The sequence below is a fragment of the Notolabrus celidotus genome, chromosome 13 (assembly GCF_009762535.1).
Source record: "Notolabrus celidotus isolate fNotCel1 chromosome 13, fNotCel1.pri, whole genome shotgun sequence".
Lineage (NCBI taxonomy): Eukaryota > Metazoa > Chordata > Actinopteri > Labriformes > Labridae > Notolabrus > Notolabrus celidotus.
The window spans coordinates 6897038-6917948 of NC_048284.1; the positions used below are offsets into that span (position 1 = coordinate 6897038).

The window sequence follows — 20911 nt, forward strand, 5'->3', positions numbered from 1 at the left end:
CCCACAGGTGCTCTGGAGTTGTGTTCACCTCAGGAAAAGCAATAAGTCAAACTTTGTGCGGTAATAAGCCATCTTGTCAGCTTTAATAATTCAAGGTAATTGGCACTGCAGATCAACTGAAACACTACCGAAAAAATAAACAGAAGCAGCTCTAGTTTTCTGACTGATTCACGATAACACAGCATGTCCAGATTTAACCGAGGAGCTCCACAATAAATTAGAAAAAGTTAGGAAATCTGATGCTGCTCGCAAAGATACTGTACATACAGAGTTCTGCAGGAGCACACACACACACCCTCCCTGATGCCATATGCTCCCACTGCTGTGTGGTAACTAGAACCAGACGCTAAGCTTCGGCTCGCATATTGTTATGTCTCAATCAGGGAGGGAGGGCGGGAGAGAGAGGGGGAGGATAGAGACACGAAGAGACACAAAGAGCATGTGAGCGACAGAAAAAACAGATACGAGCTGTGACTGGAAGAAAAGAGTGAGAGGGAAAGTGGCAGCAATGGAGAGAGAGAATGATAAGCTTCCTCTGTGACAGCCAATAGAAACCAAAGAAAACTGTCAAGAGAAGAAGAGAGAGTTATTTTTGTTTATGTTGGCACATTCTGACTCTTTATGGGTTCTATTCTTTACAAAAGTGCAATATTCAACATAACTTCAGGCTAATCAAAGCCTCAGAGGCTAATGTAAACACGGGCTCATTCTCCAATTAGCTCGTGTGATGCCAGGTTACTATGAGAACAGCTTTCTGTGCTTCATCTCAGCTGAAAAAGAGTTTTGAACTCAGTTACCCAAACTGTGGTATTTTCATCTGGAAAAAAACCCACGATGATGGAGCCAGTTTCAGGAAGAAATTGATGAAAACGCAGACATTTATTTGCATATTTCTAACTCTAACCTGGGTGGAGTTCAGCAGCCTGTCCCGTCATGGCAGGAGTCGGATCCTGCAGCTGGTAGGCCGCCGTGGAGCCTGTGCCGTCTACACTGTTTGAGGTCATGTAAGTCCCGTAAGTGGACGCGGAATAATACTGGGCATACTGGTTTTGGCCAAACGTCGTGTACGAGGGATAATCCTGCAGAGAAGAAGAATCAAAACAATGGGCTTAATAAAGAGAAATGAGTGAGACAAAAGAACAAGAACAAGACAAAAAAAAAAGTGTTTCACTTCTCTGGAAAGGCTCTTTACTCACTTTTGAAGATTTTACAAGCCTTCCCTCTCATTTCTCTAATCTTTGATTCCTTCAGTCCTTTATTTTATACCTCTGAAACAATTAAAGCCTTGTGTCGCCGCTCTTTACTGACCCACAGGAGATGGGCGCTTTTACGAGTCAGCTCTCTAAACCTGTCACTACATCCATCTCTACAAGTCCTTGTAAACTGCAGCGCACCACATGAATGCACTTACACACACATGCACAGTTTGGTGTGTATGCATGTACACAAAGACTCGCTGTCTATCAGTCCCCCGCTCTCCCCTCTCTGTCTTTGCTGTTAAACTCATACACACACTATATTCGTCTAAATCCGCCCACACAAGCCAAACCTTGACTTTCTTCCTGTAAACAGCCACATCTATCACAGCGGGACAGTAAAATCCCCTTTAAGAATTTCACTGCCACAATATAATTCATCATATAGACATGGAGAAATATTCAGAACAAAACGCTCTTTCACAAAGACTGATCATCTGATTCTGTCCCCGACTTTGTCTCCGCCATAACGTCAAAGTGGAGTGAGTTTTGATTCCTGAAGCAGCTCAGAGTGAGGGAAAGCTGTGTGGGAGCGTGACTGTAAAACCACTCCATCACAACTCCACAGCACAAAATCCCCTAATTTAGTTTGAATAGGTATTAAGAAAGTGAATCACTTACTCAGAGCGAACCCCCCTGAGAAGGAGGGCTCTCTTATTAGCCTGGGAAAGTGTTCACTACTCTCAGTAAGACTGGGACAGCAGTCATTTAAATCAAAGATCAGGACAGTATCCAGACGGTGAAGTACCTGCTGTGTGGCAGTGTAGTTGGCGGGGTTGGACACTGAGTTGTTGGTGGCGTAGAGGCCTGAGGAAGGAGTGAAACTGGAACCTTGGGACACAAAGAAGACGACCAATCAGACGGCAAACATTGTAAAGTTAAAGTAAGAAACTTTTCTTTCTGACATTTACAGTAAGAATATGAAGTAGTCACACTAACCTGGCATCTGGTAGGGGGAGTATGCAGTCTGTCCGGGCTGAGGTGTGGTAAAGCCGGGGCTGTAGCTGAGGCCGGTCTGCAGGGGGGACTGACTCTGAGCCAGGCCGCTCTCTGTCTTAATGCCTGGCAGCATCACACCCAGGTCTGACACACACATAAGAAAAGAGAGGACAGAATATGAAACAGTGTAACAAAGTGAACTAATCTAATTTTATATTTGACTTAAATAGACACAATTATGCAGAAAATCTTCATTTGGAAACATTTCTTATATATCTAATGTGTTTTAGATTTCTAGTTCCTAAAGGTCTGGTTTTATATCACTGTGTGCCTTTAAGTGAGTTTGTTGTTACCATAGGTGGACAGTCCGTACGCCTGTCCTGACTGGGCGTACGCGGTGTAGACAGTAGACTGCTGCATGCTGCTGAACTGGGGCTGACCAGCGTACGTGGGCATGGGGGGAGCTGCTGGTGTGGAGAGGATGTGAGGGTACGGCCTGAGATGGGAGACACACGACAGGTGAGGGAATGACAGGCACATGTTGCAGAATATCAAAGGTGGGTATTCAAGGAAGGAGATTCAACGACGTGAACATTCAGACTTACTTGGATGGATAGAGCGGAGGGGAGTACTGACTGGCTGAGCGAGGGCTGTATCCACTGCTGGTGATTACTAAAAAATTTAAAGAGTAAACACAAACAACAAGTCAAAACATTGTTACAATGGTGTCATCTATGTATGTCCGAATAAACATCGTCATTCTTGTTAGTCGGCACCAGAATGACTGATCAGTTCAACAAAATATTGATACTTTTGTTGCTGTAGGCCCAAAATGCCAACTGAAGCTCTAGTTAATGGCTACTGCCATAATGATATAAGCTCTACTACCCGGACGTAAACAAGCACAGGTGACAGATGGCATCTCGTGGCGTGGTGCAGTTTGGCATTATTTTGAACTAAGAAACAGAGATAAGGTTGTATGTTATGGAGCCAAAATGATGACTTTAATGTTTGGTATTGAAAATAACATTTGGCATTGAAAACACACCATGAAACTGAAAAAAGAAACATTGGCATTGAAACACTTGGATTGTGAAAAATTTGAATGGCATCAAAACAGATATTGGCATTGAAAACGTTTCACTGAAGTTAAAATCACAGACATCAAATGTTATATTATTTAATTTCTGCCAATTTTTGAGAAAGAGTAGAAAAGCTTTATTGATGTTTGATGTTTTGGACAGATCTTATTTTTATATTATTATTATTATTAGTAGTAGTGGTAGTATTAGTATTAGTATTATTAGTATCATATTATTTTTAGCCTGTACATATTAGTCATGCCTATTGTTGATGTTATTGTTATTGTTATTATTATTATATATATTTTTTTATTTGTATGCCTTATTCTTATGCCTTTGCACAAAGAGAGCACAGTTTACCAAGACAAATTCCTTGTGTGTTCTAGCATACCAGGCCAATAAAGCTGATTCTGATTCTGATCATAATATCAATAAAGCTTTTTTTTTTTTAATTAATGAATTGATTGATTGAACATTTGTTAATAATACAATGACAAACACTACAGACATGTGCTCAAACAAATCCAAATACCCTGATAAATAAAAGACAGTAGAAAAAATAACACAAAAACAGGAATGGGACACGCCCTCATAGCCCCTCCCCTCAAACCCTCCCCTACCCTCCACGCCAAAACAATGCCAAAAAGTTGAAAATTGAAAAAAAACTGCATTCAAAAAAGAAAAACATAATCGAAAAAATAAACTGTCATTGAAAAAAAAGTGACATCAAAGAAATACAATATGATTGTCATTCAAAAACATATTAGAATGCTAAAATTGCTAGAAATTAAATAATATAACATTTGATGTCTGTGATTTTAACTTCAGTGGAACGTTTTCACCTGTTTTGATGCCATTACAATTTTTTACAATACAAGTGTTTCAATGCCAATGTTTCTTTTTTCAGTTTCATGGTGTGTTTTCAATGCCAAATGTTATTTTCAATACTAAACATTAAAGTCATCGTTTTGGCTCCATAGTATGTGGACTGGTTGCGTAGTCAGCACATGTTGATTTACCTGCAGATTCTATAATCCTGTGTTTAGCCATAATTTACCTTTAGGCCAGTCAGTCAGTCACTTGCTGATCTCAAGTGTTTGTATTTGTGCAAAGTTTATTTTAAGTGTTTTGGTTTCACTCTTGTAGATGGAGATGTGTCGTCCGTACCCACTGCATATACAGTCAACAGTGTCAACTCAAATCTTCTGTTTCTTCCACATGTAACAAAAGAGAGCGGCAAAGTTTAAGGTCTCTGTAAGTTTGAGTAAAAATTCTCCTCCACTAAATATAATTTGAAGCATTCTGAGTGGCGGGAGGCCAAGTTCTCCCTCTTCAGAGAGCACACAGCCCTTACAGCGGGCCTCTTAGTAAAACACAATGTCTGTTTGTGGTCATTGAGATGTCAGAGCTCAACACTGACAAACCACCCGCTGCTTCCAAACCCTCACTGTGTGTGTTGCTTAATGGTTTTGTGTGTCAGTGTGAGTGTGTGTTTTAGGCTTGTTTGTGTGAGGCTAAAAAAAAAAAAAAAAAAAAAGACAAGTGTAGAAATGTCTCTCCCTCACTCTCATCCCTCTGCCAGCCTTTGATGACGCAACTCAAGGACAGGCAATGCTTCATAGGATTAAAGCTTTCAGCGAGCCTACTGCTGAGCTCAAATGGATGATGTTGTTTGTGTGTGTGTGTGCAACACTGAGTCAGGAGAGTTTGTGTTTTTCCCCTCACCAGATGTACATGAGTGTGTTTCTGTGGGATGTGTGTGTTACCTGAGCCTGCGTATGTGTCCAATACCGTGTCGCCTGTCGTGGTGACTGTGTCGCTGTTGTTCATAGGCTCTGTTTTCACTTAAAGGAGATGGAAGAGGGTTAGTGTTAGGGGAGACAAGTCAGCAAGTATCATCACACAGTCACACCAAAACAAAATCTAACTACCATGCAGTTTGAGTGAGGGAGCAGATGTTGCATACAGGATTCCCACATTTATTGATACCAGATTCAACCATGACCTAAAGGTTTTATCTCCACATGGTGCTCCAACACTATCTTTTTGTTAATGCCCAGAACATTTATTGAATTCCACAAATTAGAACAAAAAAAGTTGGTTGGTTAGTTAATGGGAACTTTGCAATAAAACTCCACCAACACTGAAATAAATTCACAGTTTGATCTGGTGAGCAAAGAACACTGCACAGCAAACCAAAGTCACTCCAGATCTGGTCTAAGAATGGACAAAATCAAAGAAAAACCAAGTCCTTAAGGATAAAACTGTATGAAATCTGGCCTTGGATTCACACACATGCACCTCTGTACCATAGTCCTTGGAGCCCGAGGCAGGGGGCGGGCTGCTGCAGCCCAACAGCCAATCAGCCGTGTTTAGAACTGTCATGTTTTCACCTGAAGGGGTGCAAGGTGGGAAATGATGAGGATAAGAACCAAATACCAGTCTCAGGTATTTAATACATAGTTGTCATAACTTTTAAAGTATAAATTTGTATTTGAGAAGTCTGACATTTTGGAAAATATGCCTTTATGGTTTCCTACTTCTGATTTAGTGAGGTCAAAACAACTTTCATGTCTGTATGTCAAGTAGAGGCTACACCACTGAGATATTAATGAAGCTTGGCGTTTCAAATGAGGGGAAACAAACAGCTAGTCAGCACGGCTAATCCTGAAAGTTAAACTGCCAACCAGTGTGTTCCCGTCTTGGTCGAGGCATGACGGCTGTCTAACATGAGTCTGGTTCTGCTCGAGGTTTCTGCCTGTTAAAAGGAAGTTTTTCCTCGCCACTATAACTAGCTAAATATTGCGAGGTGCAATGCTCATGGTGGATTAAGGCGGGTTAAGACTTACCCTGGCTTTAAATTGGCTCTCTGTTCATAATTTAGACCTCCTATGTTTTTAAAAGCGTCTTGAGATAAGGTTTGTTGTAAAAATAAAGATTGATTGATTGATTGATTGATTGATTGATTGATGATTTGCTAATCATTAGCAAACACTACAGGAAGTCACTCTTACCAAAAAAAATATAACAACTACTTGTTGCTTTTATCTCTTTTTCTTTGGATTAAAGCCACAGTATGCAATCTAGGGTGTTCATTTTTTTTCTTTTTTTTTTTAAATTTGTGATTTTAGTGACAGACAGATGTGCAGAGGATCAATTAACAACATTATACACAACACATGACTCTGAACAGCAGAATAACTGATAGAAAGCATACTGGTAGAGAGTTGATGGTATTTCAACAAAGTTCAGATGACTATTGTAAGACAATAATAATAATAATAATAATAATAATAATAATAATGGATCTTGGAGCGATTGAAAAATTGTCAGTTCAAAATTGAGGGAGTAAGAAAAACGAATAAGCAAAAATAAATAAATATATAAATAAATAAATTGAAGGGGAGAGATATAGGAAAAACAAATAAGTAAATAAAAACATAAATAAAAAAAAGTAAAATAAAACAAAAGAAGGGCACCCCATGTACCGATACACACAGGCACACAACACACACACATTCAAACGCACATACACACGCACACAAGAGCACACGAACATAAGTATAGAGTGTTAATAAGTGAGCTTCAGATGTGCTGAACTAGCCAGGCTAGCTGTTTTCCCTTATTTCCAGTCTTTATGCTAAGCTAAAGCAAATCATCTCCTAGCAAACACAACACTGAGATGTTATGACCTTGTAAAGTATCTCAACAAAACAAACAATCACAAAAATATGAGTGGACCTGTTCAACATGTTAGCATTGTAAATGAAGTCTTATTCTGAACATAATTAAAACTCCTCATCTGTGAACATCTGAAAACTCCATTTAACCCAGGACAACTTCATTAGTTCCCTCGGGCAGCAATACAACCCATGTGACAAGCCTTAATGAAGATAAATGAGTTACTATGGAGATGGCCCGTGGGCCTGAGCTCCGGCTGATGTCAGGTGAGGGGAATGTTGGGTATGTAGTTTGTTTTGGCTGTGAGCATGTAGTCCCAGCTCTGCCTGGTTTAACCATTAACTGTGAGCTCATCAAAAATGATTTAGCGTTCTCTAATATGGTCTGAGTCTCTGTAAGTCCAGTCTGAGCCCGGCTGTTTCTGAGACTCCACGATTGGTAACACATCAAGCTGACTACAATAGAGTATCTCACTTTTTCCATTACAACTCTATTAAAAAGTGGTTTCCATCGCCTGTTAAATCAGTGATAGATCAAAAGGACCGACCACAAGGAAAGCACTTACATCCCGTTCTAGTAAATCAAACTGCCTTGTCAAAAGTAATGCAGCTGACAGACAACAAAAGACCGGGGGTCGAGGGTGAAGCAGAAAAAGATGAGAAGACGGAGAGGAGAGAGGGGAAAGGCATAAAAAGAGGACACAGAGGAGAGGGCTTGTTGGTGTTGACAGCTTAGAAAGCGGTGATGCTTTAATGCTCTTGTAGAGGAAATAGTTTCCAGTGGGATTTTGGGCTCTCTCTCTCACATACACACACACACAGACACACACTTTGCCAAGTGGTTAGTGGAGGAGAGTAGAAGTGCTTCGCCGTGTGTTTACACACATTCTCCAGCGGTTTACCCAAGGTCTCATGCCAACCTGGGTGTGTGTATGTGTGTGTTTGTATATGAGTGTATCCTTCTGTCTGTGTAAGTTCCACAAAATGAACTTATCTTTGCATGTTGAAAAAGAACACCAGATGACTGATGAGTTTGCAGCTGATTTCTCTACATGACATTACACTCAAAGTGGAATGATAAACCTCTGCTGGAGCAAATCTTGATGTCACGAGTCACTCCAAAACAAGAAACAAACATGATTTATATATGAAATAAAGTAGAGCAGCCTAGGTTTTTATGCTGCAGTTTATAATTCAACCTAAGAAATCAAGTTAACCTTGACAAGTTAAGGTGCAATCTTGAACAGTTTGGCTTCATTGTGACTGTCTTGACTTAAGAGGAAATTTCTCACTCTTTCCCTGCTCTTTATTATTTTCTTAAGTTCTATTTTTAGTAGCATTTTTGTCTTCATTGGGGTCAGAGAGAGGGGGAAGACATGCAGCGAATGGTCAAGTCCAGAAGTCGAACTAGTGGCTGCTACAATGAGGACTAAAGCCACTGAATATGGGGCGCAAGCTTGAACCACAAGGCCAATTACGCCCCCTTGCTATTAGTTTTGAGTGAAACAGATTACAGCACTAAACAGAAAAATTAAGAACTAAAAATATTGAGGATTAACCTTATTCAGCTTTTTTTTTGGAGAGGACATTGATACCACTTTTAAGTAATCATGGGGTACGCTTGAAGCTGAAGGTAGCTGCCAGTTAGCTTATATTAGCATAAAGATTGGAAACATAGGGAATGTGCAAACCTGGCTCTGTCCAAACTAAACAAAATGTTCTTACCTGAAACTTTTACGACTCATTCATTGGCCTAAATCTTATTTTAATAAATACAAAAAATGTATTATGTTACCTTAAGAGAGAAATAGGCTAGCTGTTCTTCCTTGACTCTAATCTGTTCGCTAACAAAACCCTGTTAGCTAGTACTAGATGGATATTCATATTTATGACACTGACTCAAGAGTTATGTCATTTTTCTTATCAAGCTCATGACAAAAAAAGAAAATTAAAGTATTTAGAAAAAGAGAGTGCACAATTTTTCTATATGCATAAAATCAATAAAATGTAAGTGCATAAAAATGATGCAGCCCAAAGTGCTTCACAACAAAAGAAGATAAAAAAGAGAAAATGGCTGCAAAGTAGTTTAAAATAAATCGAAAATATTTAAGTCAATAGAAGTCAGTCAAATAAATTAAAACAGTAAATTGAAGGAAAATAAAAAAATACCCCAAATAAAACTATTTATAAGTCAATAAAAACTTTGACTCAACCCTTTAATCACTCTGAATTAAAGGTCTTAATGTCCTAAGTTTCCTTATGAAACTGTTTTTTCCATCCCAGAAGGGGGCTGCATCCTTTATAATGTTAGGAGGTATTTGATTCGGTTACAATATCTTAGAAGATGGTTCAATAATCTAGCTAAAGCTTCATCACAACATGCAACGTCATGACCAAGTGTAGCTGCAACCATCACAACAATCAACATTACTGCAGGCTGAGCTCATGATGGAAATAGATGCTACCAGAAAGAGTTACACAGCTGCATAGAAACTGCACATTACAGGAAGGCAGTTTGACGTCAACAAGAGTTTGTTGCTGCACCTGACTAACACAGAAAGCCAAGTCACTACACAGTTTCTCAAGTGTGCCAGCTCACCTCCTGTCCCATTGGTGGTGATGGAGGGGCTGCCGAGGTTGTTTTTGTCCAGCTTGGAGCCTGTCGAATCTCCACCTCCCACACGGTTATGAGGACTGGCTAGGTCCTGCATTTCCATAGACCTGCAGAGGGGGGGGAGGGAAATGAGATGAACTGCGATTTCTGAATTCTGCTGAATGAATAGCAGATCAACAATAATATGCTCTCACAGCTGGGAATCTCCCACCTCTATATATTACGCTGAGGTCTCACTGAACGCACTCAGTGACGTATCTACACACACACAAACACACACTCTCACACACACGGTCGTAAACTTCATGCTTGTTCATACCAGTTAGCCTACATGAGCATGTGTTCAGAGGTGTAAGACATTGTCGGCGGGCCTGCTGGCTCAATGTGCGAGTATGTGTGTGGATATTTTGTGTGTGTGTGCGGGTGCACTTCAGGGCTCCAATACAAGCCCACAGCCTGCCAGCATGCTTTGGTTTTTACAATGTGTTCCACATGCATGACTGGGATGAAGCAGCACAAAAGGTGGTAAAGTGAGAGTTTGTGTGTGTGTGTGTGTGTTAGTGTGCGAGTAGAGATGGAAGTAGAAGTAAATAAACTCATCCGTGCAGAACGAAATTGCATATTTACATTGAGAGTGTGTCTCTTCCTGCTCTTCTTATTCAGCCTCAGTGTTTATTATTTATTTGGATGCCTATTGCCATGGCTACAACTACCCTCTCTGGCGTCTATAAGCCCCAATGAATATTAAAAGAGGGACTAACACCATCCAACAGAGACTGTATATAAAGAAGTGGATGATTCTTCTTGGTGTCGGAAGTGTAGCCTAAAACCTGCATTCTTTTAATGTCCAGCAGGGGGCCACTGCACTCAAGTCTTAAATCTTAATCTATATAAATGAATAAGTAACCGGGGAGCCGTTGGCCTAGCAGTCTAAGCGCGCGCCCCATGTACAGAGGCTTTAGCCCTCGTCACAGAGGTCTCAGGTTCGTTTCCAGCCTCGACCATTTACTGCATGTCTTCCCCCACTCTCTACTCCCCACATTTCCTGATTTCCTGTCTCTCTTCAGCTGTCATAGGCGAAAATGCCCGCCCAAAAATAAATAAATAAATAAATAAATAAATAAAAAAATAAATAAATAAATAACCACATGCATACTTGGTTTGACACCTTGGTTAATAATTCAAGCCTTATTCAACACAGCATGATGTCAAGTTTGTAAATTAAGGTCCCAACATGTGGCTATTGGTTAAAAAGTCGCTACCAAAGCAAACTTTCAACCAATCCTTAAGATGCATGGTTACATTTCCAACCTTGCTATAAAATATGGTCACTTCTGGCTAGGGTTGCAAAATCCAGTGAATTTTCAAAGTTGGAAACTTTCCATGGGAATGAACGGGAATTTATGGAAATGAATGGGAATAAAGTATTAATTTACTAAATTGAAGGTTGGCTCTTAATAGGGAACCTAGGCAGAGCCCAGGAAGAGCCCAGGAAGAGCCCAGGAAGAGCCCAGGAAGAGCCCAGGAAGAGCCCAGGAAGAGCCCATTGCCTGAAAGGGTTAAGCAAAAATGTAGAGGCTAGGCTTGAGAAGCTTGAGGGAAGATGCTTTTTTTATTTGCATGTTGAATGGGACTTTTTAGGAGGGAGAGCGGCTCTTTTCATTTAACATTTTGATTGGGACTTTGATGGGATTACATTTTTGTTCATTTTTGAATGGGTTGGGTCGGGGAGATGAGTAATATTTAACTCGACATTCATGTTTTTTTTCTTCAATGAAAGACTTGATTGTTCAATAAAATATTTAACACTTGATAAAGTTCTACTTACAAATGAATCTGTTTTAATTGTATTATTTTGAATGGATGGATCAAATTACCCTCAATTCCCAGTTAATTCCCATAATTTCTATGGAAAGTTTCCAAAATTCACCAGCTTAACTTCCTATGGAAATTTACTGGAAGCTTTCCATAAATTACCTGAAGTTTTCCACCCCTTTGCAACCCTACTTCTGGCCCCCCCAAAAAGATGGTGATGGCTTAAACTCAAAACATGTAGCACACAAAGCGTTCAACCACATATACATAGAAGCCATTTTTCTCTGATGTCACCCTCAGGCCGGGAAGTTCAAATCCTTTAATGACGTTGTTCTCTTATTACCCTGGAGTTAGACACTAAGACAAATTGTAGTTGTGTGATTGCTTCCCACTTCATTAGTGAAAAGACAACAAACACTGGATATCTGAAGGGACACTGACGTATTGGAAAGGATGAAGAAAATGTACATGGACTCTAATTATGCTCTTTTAGTCTTCAAAGAGCTTATACACTTCATGTCACATTCACCCGTTCACACACAGTCAAATACTGTTTGGCAGAGGCTGTTAAATAAGTTCTTCCTGACGATGCTGGGTATGCAACTTTGGAGCAATTTGGCGTCAGCGTTTTGCTCATGGACACTTCGGCATGTGGGTCAAACTGCCAACCTTCTGACTATTTGAAGACCTACCCTGACACTGAGTCGCAGCCGCCTCGACCTGATAACCCAACCCTGCACAACCATTCCCAAAAAGTGAAGCCAAAACATTCCGAGCTGTCCCCTACGACTGGCTGCAGTATAGATGCCACAAAGTCTGCCTCCTCCATGTTAACAGGTGGAACATGGGTCAAACTAGAAAATTAAAACGCACATCGAATACATTGTTTCTGAAACATGCTTTCTGTCATAGTAGTTAGTTATTATCATGCTGATTTGGTTTCAGTGATCATTTTGGGAGAGGTTAGTTATTTGAAGCTAAAGAGAGGCTTTGTGATGTTTTGGTTAGCATAAAAGGCATGACGTCAATATCACTTCTGTGCATGCCTTGGCTCCTAAATGTGTCGCTGGTGCAATATGTCAGCCTTATTTTGGCTTCTTTCAGAGATGAAGGTGCATCATACATATTTATATACAAGAGGTATGATAACCCATTAACCAACATCAGATAACAGCTAAAGTAAGCATCCAATCACATGTTAGATTACCGTATTTTAATTGCACTTTTTATACATTTTACAGCACAGCATGTTTTGTTTCATATCAACACCTGCACTTTTCTTTTTAGCTCCAACTAGCTGTCTTTTGTATTGTCTTGTATGATGTCTTTTTAATTTATTTTGTTCTATGACTGATGTGTGGGGCATAATATTTTGCCTCCATGTATTCTAATGCGTGTACTTAGAAGTGACAATAAACTGATTTGGATTCTGTTTCTGGTATGGTTTCACAAGTAATTGGAAACACTAGAAAAGGCACAAAAGCGTTGGTTGCATTTGCAAAGAAGTGGTGCAATGCTAACGTTATCAAAAAAGTCTAACCTTCATATATTGGCTAACTTTGCACTACATGTTCACTCTCTATTATTTTTGGAAGTATCATAATGACACTTGTAACCCTAGCTTACTTAAAGCTGGGGTTGGTAATCAGATTTAGATACACTTTTTGTTATACTGGTTAAAATTATCTTTCTGTCCGGATGGTAATCAATACATAATGTGTTCTTAAAAAAGATCGAAAAAGGGGTGCTGGTGGCCTAGCGGTCTAAGCGCCCCACATACAGAGGCTACAGTCCTCGTCGCAGGGATCGCCGGTTCGATTCCCGGCCGGTCAACCATTTCCTGCATGTCTTCCCCCACTCTCTACTCCCCACATTTCCTGTCTCTCTTCAGCTGTCCTATAAAATAAAGGCAATAAGGCCAAAAAAAAAAAAAAAAAAGAGAGAAAAAAAAAACTCTCTATCTACAGCCAGAGTAAACCTGGGAAAACACCAACCAATCCCTGCCTTTGGGAGCCAAAATATGAAACCAATCAAATCCCAACCTGCTGTTCTGCCCGCCTCCTGCGCGTACATTTCCCCTGCAAGCGCTCTCCGTCTCCTGCCTCTGCTTCCCCTGACTCTACTGACTGCCCCCCTCGCCCGACCTCTGACCCGATGAGGTGCTTTGCTCAGGACTGTAGTCCGGATCAGAGTCTAAAAAGCTCTCACCGCTGGGGCTCTGACAAGCAGAAGAATGAATGACATTTAGTAAGTCCTACAGAAAATGTAGATGTATTATATGTATTATAAATTTTCTCCTGATATCGAGTAGGGATAGACTGATTATCGGCCGGGCCGATTATCGGCGCAGATATTCGGCATTTTGACGCATATCAGCATCCTTTTTCAAAAATCTGATGGCCAATAAGAGATCAACTTAACACTAGGTTATTTTGGCTCGAAATTCACTAAATCATTATTTGTTTAAGTTTTCATTTAACTTTCTAAGACATGCTGCTGAGCCAGGGAGCTCCCTGCACTTTTTATTAGAATTTTAAAACAAAGATGTCTATCGTCTAAGATAAAAAAAACCTTTAACATGTTGCAAATCTGAAAAGATGTTTAATAGACAAATGCTTAAAGGCATTTAAACGCAGTTAAGTGTTGGAGTTTGTATTATAAAAAATTTTGACGCCAATATTTTCCCCTTTTTCTGCAAATGAATATCAGCTCCAAATATCGGTTATCAGCCTCCTTCACTATATAATGTTAGCATGACAGCTGTGAGTACTAACAATAGCCATGTTTGTTTGTGTTTTTAACTTTCACTATGATAATGTTTTGGTGTTTTCTTACCGCTGAGCGAGACATGAGTTGACAGTGCGAAACACAAACAATGTGCTGAGGACCGGTTTTGAATCAGTCACGATCATATGGTCGTGAATCAGCGGCGCTCGTGGATGTGAACGGGGGCGTCGTTTTGGAGGAGCTCCGAGGGGAGGCGGGAAGGGGTTAGATGGAGTTCTGAGGAAATGCTACATTCAAATTCATGCTAGTTTTCCATGACTACCAACCCTAGCTGTCTTTGTCTTTTAAATTCAGCAGGACTAAAAGTGCTAAAAGAAAAACAAACATACAGATGTGTTTGATTCCCAGCATTTAAAAAAGTGTTACTTTACAAAACTTGGCAAATCAGTGCAGCATTCGTACTGCAACACATTCTGACATCACTTCAACATGATGTCAGGGGAAAGTGGCCGTTGTGGGAAAATAGTCGATTGGTGACATCATGGTGGCTACAACCACTTCTTATTTACAGAATATAATTTTCAGATATGCACTCTCTGAGGAGAGCACATAAAAGACTCATTTATGACTCCTCATCACTGTTGCCACTAAACCCACATTTTGATATAGCGTTTGGTTGAACACATAGTTGAACAGTGAGACAGTGTGTATGGACAGTACCTCATCTGTATGTGTATGCACATGTGTGTGTGTGTGTGTGTGTGTGTGTGTGTGTGTTCTGACTCAGGCTGCCCGCAGGTTGGTCACACTTGTGCGTTTGTGTGAGACATCAAAGGCCGGACTGACAGAGACGGAGGAGAATTAAACAGATGGGGGCTACCGCTCTCTGTGTATACATGTGTGTGTGTGTGTGTGTGTGTGTGTGTGTGTGTGTGTGTGTGTGTGTGTGTGTGTGTGTGTGTGTGTGTGTGTGTGTGTGTGTGTACTATAAGAAAGTGTATGCAATACATCTGTGTCACGGCCTGGAAGCAGTCCATCTCAGTGCTATGGACTGATAGCATCGCCACACATGACTGCAACCCACAGTCATGACTGACAGGTATAAACATATAGCTTTCAGCAGACGGGACAGACACAGCTTCAGGGTGCAAAAACCAGAGTGTAGAAACATAAACATTATAAATCCACTCTCTCTTTCTGCTTTCTTCTCATAGCAAAACACTCATTCTGCTCTGCTTAACATGTTGAACTGTAAACCATGATCACTGTTTTATCATCGCAGCACGAGACATTGAGTCAAGCTTTATCTTTAAGCACACGCCTACAAAATATCCCCTTTGCTTCCCAATAACAGCTGAAGACTTTCACAGATTATTTTGCTTTTCTTGTTTCTCTCCCACTCGTGTGCTTCAACACTCTTCCTCCATCCTTTTCTTTTGTCTCTCAACAGCAGGAAATGATTCTGTCTCGCCTCCTTCTCCTTTCTTTTTTCTTCTTTCCTCTCTGTTTCGCTCCTCTCGGGAGGCGATGGCAGGAGTTGGTGTTTCATAAACTCTTTCCTGGTTTTTACATTATGTCTGGCCATTGAAGAAATATGCTGCGTTTTACTGAGATGTGCAGCGTATGATGTGGTGAAGGGAGATAAAATGTTAGGACATCAGCCTGAGTTTATTCTCTGTAATCATTTCTGTGATGTTATTCTTTCAAGCTTTTGATGCATTAAAGCTCCAGTGAGGAGTTTTTATCTGTTTTCTTAACAGACTGGAATTAAAAACGTTATCTCTTTGTGGGCCACGACATCAAATGAGACTAATCTACAAGATATATTATTTCTGCTTTATTGTTTTAATGCCTGAAACTGCTGCTGTGGGGTAGCTGACATATGAAGTCATGAATCAGGCATTGCCAAAAGACCTCCATTAATTTCTTCGGCAAAAGTCAGAGTTAATTTTAACAACTATGTTAGATTTAGTCTTTTTTTACCTTTAAAGTTTTAGACACTCCTTTCAGTCAAAACATTGTCTCTCTAAACTCTTTCATTTAGTTGATCAGAAATGTATATCAAGATTGTACCAAGTGTTCAAACCTGCAACATTTCATCCTCTTACACTTTCATTTGTTTAATATCTGGATTCACCTCGAAAATTTTGCACAGTGGGCGTATAGAGCAGGGGTTCCCAAAGTGTGGGTCGGGAACCCCAGATGGGTCGCGAGACACAAATGTTGGGTCGTGAGATGTCTTCCAGATTTTCATTTTTTTTGAGTTATCTGAAAAGAAGTACATTTTACCCATTATAGTAAAAAAATATCCACAAAAACAGTAGCTAAATTTGAAATAAAACCTTGAAAATAGAAAATGTAATGAGTTTTCTGCCTTTTTTGTCACCAGATGACTCCTAAGATTAGGGTTAGTGAATAGATAATTACCAAAAGCATCAGTAGCAGTAGGTTAATTCATAGCAGCACAGGAAACACAGCCACATGCTCATATAGGAGGGCGGATTTTCTGCAGACCAGCTAAATGAAGCCACATTAAATGACTTTGAGGGAACGTAGGGGTCATGAATCTTTGGCACCTATATTTTTGGGGGTCGCAGGCTGAAAAGTTTGGGAACCCCTGATATAGAGGAATCTTTACTCTCGGTCAAAAAACAAAACAATCCCTCTCTGTGGCCACTGTGAATATATATGAGATTTCAAATGAAACACGTATGCGTGTTCATAATGAAAGAGGCTGTATAACACGTGTATGACAGTCTCTTACTCGCTCTGTGGTGACAGGCAGCGTGCTGGACCTACATTCAGCTCACTGCGCTCTCAGCTGTGTTGCCGTTTTGAATGATAAGGATTAGAATAATAAGGAGTTGATGAGAACGACACGTCTGACTACATGGGCTCTCAAACGTATCACCAATCTAGGTTAAATCAAGGCTTTGACACAGAGCTATTAAAGATAATAGCTGCCAAAAATGGAAAACATCAAATATTAACTCTCCTGTTATGTTGCGGGTCAAATGGACCCTTTTAAAAGTCTATTTAATGCAATATATGCCTTCCATACCCGCTAAATGTAGCATAAAAATATGGGCAGCATGTGACAGAAGAGGTGCCTCTTGTTAATTTACTAACATCACTTCAAAAAATAAAGATATTCAAAATTCAAAAATGTAAAATAAAATAAACAAAAATCTATGTCATGTAAGACTATTGTTTTTATATTTAGGGCTTTCCAATGTACATTAAAAAAAGTTTTAACATTAATTTTAATGAAAAATAAGTGAGTTATCCTCATTGAACCATGATCTGTGAGAATTAAAGAACACCATTGGACTAAGTCTTGATTTAAATGGTTAGTAATGGAGTTAAACATTGGATTAAAAAAAATCTGATTGGGATTTTTTGGAGTTCTGACATTTTTGGATAATTGAATATGCCCCGGGTCAAATTGACCCAGGAACATTATTGCTGTTTCAGAGAAACGAACATAACAGGAGGGTTAAACTGGCGTCACCTGACAGTGTTATGTGGCTTTGTTACTGACGTTTATCACAAGAAATGATCAATTAAAAGGATGCAGTGAGAATTTAAACACTCATTGCAGATCAGTGATTTAATTAACACTGCTCCTGTCAGATGACTCAGCCTGTCACAGTAATGCATTGCATGTATTTGAACAGACAGGTTAGATGCACAGTGGGGGAAATATCATGGTTTTTGAATGTCTGACAGTCCACCTCTAACATTTTAGTTTCGTCTTGCTTCGTCAACAAAAACAAAACACACGTTCATCTAAGTTTTTATTATAAGAGATGTATTTGTAGCTCATCGACGTCTCGTCTTTGTCATGTAAAAAAAAGTCTGAGGATAATTGATCGTGATAATCTGGGTTAATGGAATTACGAGTGGCAAGAATTCCCAATGAGTGATACATTGGACTAATAAAAGAAAGCATGATGAAATTTCTCATATTGTCCACAGGGGGCGCCAAAATCCACATAAACCAAAAGTTACCCACAGGTGCTTTAAATTTAAGAAGTGGAAAATATACATCACTCTTTTCACAGGCCAAAGATGACGTATGTAAATGTCTTATTTTAATCCAACAACAGTTTAAAAAGCAACAATACAGACTTTAAATGACTCATGCCGAACAAATCAGCAAATCCTTTAAAAAAAAGTTACAAAACAAAAAAATATTTTGCTTTTTTTTTGTATTTCTGTACATTTTTGTAATTTATTTATTATAGGATCCCTAATGCCTGAAGAGATTAATTTTAGCTCACTCTAAATACAACTGATGAAAGTGCAGCATGACCCCTTGCCCTACAACTGTATCAATAAAGCTTTTCCTCTGCGTCTTTGTGTGCGTGAGTGTGTGTGGTTGCGTGTTTGTGTATGTGTGTGTGTGTGTGTGTGTGTGTGTGTGTGTGTGTGTGTGTGTGTGTGTGTGTGTGTGTGTGTGTGGTTGCGTGTTTGTGTGTGTGTGTGTCAGACACCAAGGTCTTGGGAAAGTGTTGATGACCTCATCACAGCTCGCATCTGCAGTGAAACCTCACCTCTCTGCACCATGAGCGGCAAACTGGGACACACACATAACTGTGCAATAACAACACACACACACACACACACACACACACACACACACACACACACACACACACACACACACACACACACACACTTCTGAAAATATTGTTTGTCATATTATACACACATACACACACACGTGAGCGTACCTGGCGTCCGAAGGGTCTGGAACATGAGATTCACCGTGTGATTTCTTCACCTGCAGAGAAAATAGAGGGGAGGAAACGTTAGTTAAACACACACAAACACACACACTCAGCTACACACACACACACACAGATGATTAAAACCAGTGTTTGTTGGGTCATAAAGCGTCCTCATAAACCAGTGTTTATGGACGAGACAAATTCTATTACTATCGTGAATGTTTTCAATAACAACTAAATGAATTCCCGCTTTTTTGCACATGTAAAGAAAGGAGAGAGAAGCTGCAGCCAATCTCAAATCTGATTTAAAATAACCCCAAAGTAAACACAAAAAATTGCAACACGATGATTTGCATGAAGTTTTCAAATTCCTAAAGCAAGAAGCAGTAAAATGAAGAAATCGCCGTAAATCTAAAGCCGGTGTCTGAGCTTGTAGCCGCCGCCGCCGTGACAGAAGCGCTAACTGGCCCCTAAGTGACAGGTAGAAACTTTCCCTCTTTCACCCGTGACCCTGCTCCATCCTCAGCATTGAGCCCCTTCCTCAACCTCTTTAAGAGTTCAGAGGTCACAGCGGGGTCATGTTAGGTCACAGCACACGCTCTTCACCCTTAAACGGCTCACATTGGGCGTGGACACTAAATCCAGCTCTGACTTTTTGGGAGACATTTGGTCGTGTCAATCACCGTACGCTAGAACTTTTTCCTTCATCATTGCAGGGAAAGAGTAAAAAAAACAGCCACACACACACACACACACACACTGGTTTTTATGTGTGTGTGAGGGTATGCAGAGCTGGACGGCGGAGCAGCGGTTCTCTATTAAAATTCCTCACTCTTATTTGGAACAGGAACTAATTAGGACAGTAAATGCAGGGCGGAGCGAGGGCCAATGTGTACCAGCTGCCCCGTAATCACTGTGTCAACACACAGCTGAGGTGTAGGGCACGCGCGAGGTGCCAAACACACACAAACGCACACACACACACACTAAAAATTCACCCAGACAGAGAATATTCAAGTCATTTGCACATTATCGCAATCACAGGTAAGTACACGGAGAAAGGGCTGAACAGGCAGACGCTACTGCAGGTATGTGGAAACTGGGACGTGTTTGTGTGTGTGTGTGTGTGTGTGTGTGTGTGTGTGTGTGTGTGTGTGTGTGTGTGTGTGTGTGTGTGTTATGGTTTTGATTATAGGATCCTGCAGAGAGCGAATAAGAAGCAGCACTTAGCCGTTTAAGACAGAGTTCAAAGGTGAGCCGGTGCCCTCGTATGGATCACTTTACGCACACATACACTCACTCTACACACACACACACGCACACACTGACTGACTCACTCACTTCATGCACACACACAGGCCACTTTCATGTCACGTTTCATGCTTTACTGAAATTTAACAAGGCTGTCAGTCACGACATCAGCAGCATGGCCGTGAGAAACTGCAATCCACATGTAGCGCACACGCAGGGCCGAGTACAAACGCCAGGGTGTACACACGGCCCGCATGTGCACACACACACACACACACTATCCTGTCTGTTTCTGTCTCAACATGATCTGTGAAAACACAAGCACACGCTGACTTTGATCCTGAAAAGCTTTTATCATCGTGCTTTAATCCGTCACACACTTTCTCTGTGTGGATTTCTCACAGCCTCTCACATCTCTCAGAGCGTCCTGACTTTTATTTTGTTTAACGTATTAAATAAAAAATGTTTTCCACTTCTTTAATACTTTATTAAAAGAGACTTTTCTTCTCTATTTTATAAGATATTTATGATCTAACAGAGCTGCAGTTCAGAGCTTTAAAAATCCCCTTAATGTTTGAATCAGTAGATTTCTATTGCTTGATTTTATAACATTAAGCGTGATCTTCGCTGTTTTTTACAGTAAAAACTCCCAGTTTGAATGCTCATAAAGAAACAAAGGCCCTCCTAAGTGAATCTTAGGTGGCCACGATGCCTGAAGGACCCATTTGTGTCACCTGAGCCTCTTAAATAGGTGACCTCTGACCTGGTTGGCAGGGTGACCGGTCTGGAACACAACCTGCCGGGCCGAGGACTC

The 20911-nt window shown here is 40.4% G+C and overlaps 1 protein-coding gene across 3 annotated transcripts in view; it reads right to left on the reverse strand.

The window, feature by feature from the left end:
- The window catches only part of eya4 (EYA transcriptional coactivator and phosphatase 4), a 64867-nt gene that overhangs the window by 14498 nt on the left and 29458 nt on the right, over nt 1-20911 (reverse strand). For 2 of the 3 annotated variants that reach the window (XM_034700007.1, XM_034700009.1), the window contains exons 3-11: nt 18850-18899; nt 9557-9678; nt 5587-5670; nt 5044-5121; nt 2801-2867; nt 2549-2691; nt 2196-2339; nt 2005-2087; nt 905-1079 (exon numbers count right to left, since the gene is read on the reverse strand). In XM_034700007.1, the coding sequence (XP_034555898.1) occupies nt 905-1079; nt 2005-2087; nt 2196-2339; nt 2549-2691; nt 2801-2867; nt 5044-5121; nt 5587-5670; nt 9557-9678; nt 18850-18899 (946 nt within the window). The remainder of the gene's footprint in view (nt 1-904; nt 1080-2004; nt 2088-2195; nt 2340-2548; nt 2692-2800; nt 2868-5043; nt 5122-5586; nt 5671-9556; nt 9679-18849; nt 18900-20911) is intronic. The other variant, XM_034700008.1, reaches the window with a different exon arrangement.